The following is a 6,881-nucleotide window of genomic DNA, read 5'->3' as shown; positions in this document are numbered from 1 at the left end:
AAATGGTTCTGATTTGATTCCTGAAGCAGGAGCACGTCAGACGCCCTTCTATCTTATTTAGGGCCCGTTTGGTGTGGCTCTTGCAAGAGTTTGATTCTAGAGCACGCCAAACGCCCTTCTATCTTATTTAGGGCTCATTTGGTGCGGCTCTTGTAGAAGTTGCTGGCGCTGGAGCCGCATGAAAATGGTTCTGATTTGATTTCTTTCTAAAGCAGGAGCATGCTAGACGCCTTTCTATCTTATTTAGGCCCGTTTGGTGCGGCTCTTGCAGGAGTTGCCGGCGTAGAAACCGCACTAAACGGAGCCCTTTTGTGGGGTGCCTCTGCGGAGCCACAAAACGTGGCTCCGGCTGCGGGGCCTTATTTGCACTGACTGAGGTGACAAATGCCAGAATCACGCTGGTCCTCGCTCAGACAACGAAATGCACCAGCCAAAAAAAACGCACGCAAATGGACAGTTCATCAAGAAAAGAACTGGCACAAGAAATGGCGTCACGATGGAAGGTGCAAGGCCAGAAGCACATGTTTGCACACCACTGTTTATTAAACAGTAGATTATATACAAATCGCTTCCACAAAGATTGTTGCTGAAACGAGACATACAAGGTACATCCACACCACCTACAACCTCAGGTTTGTTGCTGCTGAAGACAAAAGTTACTGAACCGCAATCCATGCATTAAAATGCCCGAACCTCAGGGCATGGGCAGCCTAACGACACTATATACATTCATTACATACATAGTCCTAGTTACTAGCTAAGCAGCAGGAGAGGCGAGGCGTTGTCCATCTTGAAGTTGACTGGTTCTTTCCTCAAACCCAGCACCTGGCAATTATGCCATAGTTGATGGCTTCTAACACACGGCGCAAACAAATGGGAAATGACACAAAGTACCCCTTTTAGGAGGACCATGCTAGCCTGGCAGTCCAAAAGCCTCCAAAATTCAAGGCAAATGAATGCCAACCACGACTTCAGCCCTCAGAGCAACGATGGTCATTTTTAACCCCATAATCAACGGTAGGAAGAACAGAATTAGAGGGACGTTAGCAATCTGCAGGCTTTGTTGGTAGATGGGCTCCATGTTAGATGACTCATTCAGACTGTGAGCTTACATCACTCAACTTGCTGGTGTCACTACTACCCGGTAACTTGGACTTGGATGTCAGCTTCTTCGCCTCCTCATATGTGTAAATGTAAATTCTTTTCACCATGTCGCAAAACTCACTGAAGGAAAATGCATAGCACAGGGATTAGCACTTAAATGCTGAAAAGGCACGCTCATCCATAGAGATAAATGTAAGGGTTCTTACTTCCAAGGATCATCCCCAACAAGCATCATGTCATCCTCGTCATCAGTGTAAATGACCCGCCATTTCTTGAGTGCGGAACCTAGCTCACCCTGGATATCAAACATCTCCTCCAACTTATGGAAAAGATCACTATAGCCACTAAGCTTTGTCAGGTCTACAGCCCTTCCAACAGCCATTCCTTGCATAATTACCTGCATGCACAACATTAATCAGTTACGCGGTGAACCACAAGCAAGAAAACAAGGCCTTGATAATCAGAACTAGTGTGATAGAAAATCACCTTGGTGCAGCTCCTCACTTGCCGGCTTTGGGATTCAAGAGGCAATCGCTCACTGCTAGCTCCTGGGGCATCAGAATTGTTGACATCAGATGGCTGTGAGAGCTTATCCGAGCTCAACTCTACCGAGGCAGCAGTTTGGTCATAACCAAGAGCTGGAGCAGTAACCACAGGTAATACTTCTTCCTCAGCTGAGCATATATCAATCCCAAACAATCTGCAACCACCAGAATTATGTTCTTGCTTCTTTTCGACTATGACAGTGTTGGTGCTAGCAGCGCAGGAGTCAGCTCTTGTATCCCTTGCCGACCAGTAGAACTGACTGTTTAGCATGGATGGCTCATTCTTCGAATTGAAATTGATATTTGATGACGATGAGAAGGTTGATGTGGGAATTGAAGGAAATAACTCCCGAGCACGTTGCGGTTCCGAGAATGATAGAGTCCGGGCCGAGTCAGTTGGGGATTTCCATAGTCCTAGCATGAATGGAACAAGCGCTTAGATTATACAGTAGGACAGCATATTCATATCCTAAAATGCTTAAGGTATCCATGAACTGAACATTCAACATTTTATTCAAGAAGTAGAGCCCTATTTTGTAACAAGTATTAAGGGACTCCTTACCAAAGCCAGAAGGCAGTTCTGCAACCATAGAAGGTGAAGCTGGGGGTCGTGCCCGCTTATTCCTTGATGGAGGTTGAGGGGATTGTGGATTAGCTGCAACTAGTGGTTCCACCTCCCATGGTGAGATTCTTTCAGGACGAAGAATGGATGAAGGCTCATCCCATTGGACCTGGCAGGTATAAAAGTTTAGGTTAATATTTGGAAGGCAAACAAAGACAATGAATCGCACCGAACAATTTGCAGATATCATGCTCCTTCTAATTTAACCCCAAAGAAACTTCATTACCTTTAGAGATCTCCAGTCAGAATCTGCCCAGAGAGATTTTGACATTGCTGGCAAACTCCCTATGTCAATAATTGTTCCACTGAACCTGTAGCCACAGATAGGGATGTTAATTTTGGTGCCAGCATAAATAAAATGGTTAAAATGAAGGCAGCACCAACTTGTTGAACTTGAAAGCAAGTCCAAACTGTACCTTCTTTCAGGAGCTTCATCACCTTCAAATCTCATCTTAAACCTCATTCCAACAGATATTTTCTGCTTCTTAGCTTCAAGGTATTTGTTGACGCTCACAATAAAATCAGAGCGGCTAGTTCTGGGGAACAAAATAAAAGGTGAGTAAAGTTTAGCTGGCAAGACTAGGAAAGAAACAAAACATGCATGCATTAGTGCTAACTAGGATAACCATAGTGGTCCTCTTTGGTTTACTAAAAATGGAAAGGGTTAAGACAATCACTGAATGCAAGGAGAACCTACAAACATTGAACTTGTCTACAACTAAAGCAGAGTATTTAATTAGTAATTGACTTTGTTTGAACAGAGCACATGTAGCAAATAGAAAGTACACATAGTCCAAAAAAAATTCTTTAAATACACAATGTGATGCTAGAAAACAATGCGATACAATCAAATAAAAAAAAATACTATCAAACCTTGGTTTGTAGAAAACAGAAAAGAGGGTTCCAGTGGAGATGGCATGGGAGGCTGTTGCCAAGACTCCAAGATGCATGCTGTGGCTTGATATGACGGATGAGGGCATGCTATTTACTTGTCTCATGAGCCTCCTTACGCCAACTCGTAGCTCACCATTTTCACCTCTGCCACTCAGAAGAACAATAATTAGTACAAGTAGTCCCTATCAAGTTCATCCACAATTAAACCAAAAGCAAGGAAACAGATGCAAATGCACCAAACATCTGCATTTATCATGCTTTGGGTATTGTACCTCATGAAGATAAATGCATCACCAGCAACCAGTCTTTTTGAGCTAACAAAGACACTCCAGCCAGTAGTAAGGAGATGCCTCTTCGGTTGTCCTGAAAGAAACATAGAAAGGCGGGCATGAGACTAAAAAAATGGACAATCTTTAAAGGAATGGAAGGAATTTTCAAGCCAAATTGCGAGGAGTGTAAGCTCACCTCGAAAAATGTGCCGAAAATGCCATTCAGTGCCATGGAGATCTTTGGCCACCAGTTCTTGGCAAGGTGGATTCTGAGACATGTCCTGCAAAATTTACACACGATAATATTTCTGGTAATTAAGAAATCACTTTGAGGCATATTACTTTTCTGATGCTAACCAGCTGAGGAAGACATTCTTCAGCATGCCTCCGAAGAACAGAAAAACCGCCATGAGTGCTCGTATCTGAAGCTGTCAGTGTCTTGCAGAAGGAATGAGCAGTGCATTTGTCAGGTTCTTGTAGTTCATGGTCCGGGCTGGTGAGTTTGCTTTGCTGATCAAGCATATTCAGGAAAACAAATCAAATGTATGTACATCTAAAATGGAAATGATGTAGTACTTGGCTAAAATGAAAACAATAGCACTTGAATATTCTCAAGATTAAAAATATGCAGACTTACATCAGCTTCAGGTTGCAGCATGATCTGAGCATAAACTTCATCTGAATCAGCTTCCGCCTGAATTGCAGAGTACAGAAGATTAAGGACAATTACAATATTTCTCGCTTCAGTACCTAAGCTAACCAATTACACACATATGCAAAGATGTTGCACCAGACAAATTTTAAAAAATGCACTGACCCGTAGTTCCACGTTGACTACACTGCATAGGATCTTGGATGGTAGATTAAACATGGGTAGGTACTGGTCAAGCTGCTGGTGTGTGGATGCCTCGAGCTATAAAAGAAATCATGAACAGTTCGAGGAAAAGAAACGCCAATCAGTTAATGCATGTGCATATGGAGGCACCACAAAATATAAGATTGATCGAGGAAGGTTGAGAGAAACGTTATCTAAACCAATCAGTACCTGCTCCATATGGCCCTGGGGAAAGTAATAGACTCGCTCGCCTTGTCTAGGAACGGTGACCAACGGACCGGCACAGACATGCCAGAGCTCCCGGTACAGCTCATCGCTTGACATTCCTGAATAGAAGCAATTGATTTGCATCAAAGGGTCATCAGGCGAAATACAGAGCTTGTTCTTTTTCTTCACTTCATAGTTCCAACTTGTAATTGCTAATCATTTTCGATCTGAAGCATAACGAAGAATGTAAACTTAACAAAAACACATGGATCCACCGCATCGATACATCCCAATCGAGAAGCAACAGTACTGATGCTAAACCAGCCACATGTAGCAGACGCGGAGAATCAAAGTAACAGGAGTAGATTTGTAATAGGTCCCTGTTCCAAACGTTTCCCCATTTGGGAAATCGTGATTGGCATGCCTCCGTACAAGGAGAAACGTGGAGAGAATATATTAAACTAAAAATAAACGGCAAATACAGCGCAACAAATTATGTCGGCAGAGAACAGTTTGTACGAATAATCAAGAGGTGTGGCAGCCCACAATTATTTCAAGAGAAATCGCTGGTTCCCCCAATATTTTCTCTTACTAATACCGACTGAAATTATGAGAATTCCGCAACGTTTTCCACACAAATTAGTCAACTATCGAAGTCCACCGAACGAACTCGACCCTATCCAGACCCCAAGTGCCTCGGTTCGTCACGGCGTAATTCAGCGAAACCGCAGCAAATTCAGAGAAGAAACAGCTCCCGAGGACGGCCACCAGTAGGGGAACGAGAATTCATGCAGGGGGCAGGAATCCAAACCTGCGCCGGCAGCCGCTCCGGGGTTCGCCACGTCCATCGCCACGGCCATATCCTCCACGCCAAACGACGGCTAGACAAACAAAACAACAGCGGGCGGGGACTCCTCGCGATCTACCGGCGCAGTGCTATCCGCGCCGCGGCCGGCTGGGCTCCATGGATCTGCAGCGGCGACGGCACAACCAGACCCTCCCTCTCCGCTCACCTGGGTGCTCCGGGAGGCGGAAGGTCTCGGCGGGGGAGCTAGCCGGCGGCGCGGGCGCGGGATCTCCGGGTCGCCGGGGGAAGGGGCAGCCGGGAGCGTGTGTGGCGCGGAGGTGGAGGCGGGTGGCGTCGGACTTGACTAGCCTGGCCTCGACAGCGAGCGGCGGTCGCGGTCGCGGCGGCAAGGGGGAGGCAGGGGAGGCAGCAGCGGAGGGGGGGAGTGGGAGGGTGGGAGCGCCGAGACCGAGAGAGACGGGCGGATGGGGACTGGGCGCGGTGGGTGGGTGGCTACTGGGAACCCGGTTGGTGCTCGTGGGTGGCCGCAGGCGGCTCGGGTAACGCGGCTGGCTGCCTGGCTGGGCGCTGGGTCGATCGCGCGGGGTGGCCGGCACGGCCGCCTCCGGGTTGGTTGGGTCTCGGCGGCCGGACGCCGCGGTGGGCCGTGGCGCGCCCACCCCGGGCCCGGCCGGGGCCTGGACGCGGGCGCGAATCTTTTCCTGCTGCCGGTGCTGTGTACCGGTACGTACCCGTACGAGCAGCGGGGCGTGGCGCGTCCCCCCGGTCCTCGCCCGCCTCGTGCGGTCACCTCCCCGGCGCTGCCGCCGGGGCGAGGCCACTGCCGGCCTGTCCTTTACGTCTCGTCCCGTCGGGGTGATGCCCCCGCCGCGCGGCCGGCGGCACGACAGCGAGGCTGGCGGCCTGCCGCCTGCGCATCCCCACATGGGCATGGGGAGTGGCCGGCGGGCCGGCCGGCCTCGCGCTGCGTGATCGAGCCAGAGCAAGGACGGTACGTGGCGCCGGGGTCTGGGGCTACTTGCCCGCTGTCTGCCGGCCCGTTTAGTTGAAAAATCAAAATTTCAAAAAATTGTCGGACACGTGTATGGAGACTTAAATCTAGACGAAATAAAAAACGTATTGCGACTGCTGCCTGTAAATCGCAAGACGAATCTAATGAACCTAATTAGGCCATAATCAGGCGCTAAAATGCTACATTAATGCTACAGTAAATAACCTCTAATGACGGACTAATTATGCTCATTACATTCGTCTCGCGGTTTACAGACGAGTTCTGTAATTTATTCTGTGATTAATTTATATTTAGTACTTCAAATATATAAAAATATCTTTTTAAAAATTTTACAACGCGCATCTAAACGGGGACTACGACTACGAGAGGAATAGGGTACGGGGCAGCGTACACTATTGCTGTCGCTGGTCACAGTAGTTACTGCATTCGGTAGCCTGGAGCTAGAGGTTGGAACTGAAATGGTGTGAGAGAAAAATACTGTTGGACTGGCTGGAGCTGGAGCTGGTGGCTAGAGTGGTATGAGAAAAATACTATTTGCAAAACTTTTTGTATAGATGGGTTGTAAATCGCGAGACGAATCTAATG

At 47.7% G+C, this 6,881-nt stretch overlaps 1 protein-coding gene across 1 annotated transcript; it reads right to left on the bottom strand.

The window, feature by feature from the left end:
- Window positions 1-499: 499 nt before the first annotated feature.
- On the bottom strand, window positions 500-5,707 carry LOC120641078 (auxin response factor 9-like). The gene is made up of 14 exons (XM_039917036.1): window positions 5,288-5,707; window positions 4,480-4,595; window positions 4,252-4,347; window positions 4,072-4,128; window positions 3,792-3,944; window positions 3,631-3,715; window positions 3,438-3,528; window positions 3,145-3,309; window positions 2,688-2,807; window positions 2,498-2,582; window positions 2,212-2,380; window positions 1,591-2,063; window positions 1,311-1,501; window positions 500-1,224 (listed from the first exon to the last, which is right to left on the bottom strand). Exons 1-14 carry the CDS (start codon window positions 5,334-5,336, stop codon window positions 1,092-1,094), a joined length of 1,983 nt encoding a protein of 660 aa, XP_039772970.1. The 5' UTR covers window positions 5,337-5,707; the 3' UTR covers window positions 500-1,091.
- Window positions 5,708-6,881: the final 1,174 nt, after the last annotated feature.

Source organism: Panicum virgatum, chromosome 7K (assembly GCF_016808335.1).
Source record: "Panicum virgatum strain AP13 chromosome 7K, P.virgatum_v5, whole genome shotgun sequence".
Lineage (NCBI taxonomy): Eukaryota > Viridiplantae > Streptophyta > Magnoliopsida > Poales > Poaceae > Panicum > Panicum virgatum.
This window is presented reverse-complemented; position numbering and strand designations above follow the sequence as displayed.

Coding starts and splice junctions, on each gene's coding strand:
- LOC120641078 (XM_039917036.1), bottom strand. CDS start 5,336: ATGGCCGTGGCGATGGACGTGGCGAACCCCGGAGCGGCTGCCGGCGCA. Junction 4,596..5,287: donor CGGAGCGGCTGCCGGCGCAG/GTTTGGATTCCT, acceptor GCTTCTATTCAG/GAATGTCAAGCGATGAGCTG. Junction 3,310..3,437: donor GATGCATTTATCTTCATGAG/GTACAATACCCA, acceptor TCTGAGTGGCAG/AGGTGAAAATGGTGAGCTAC.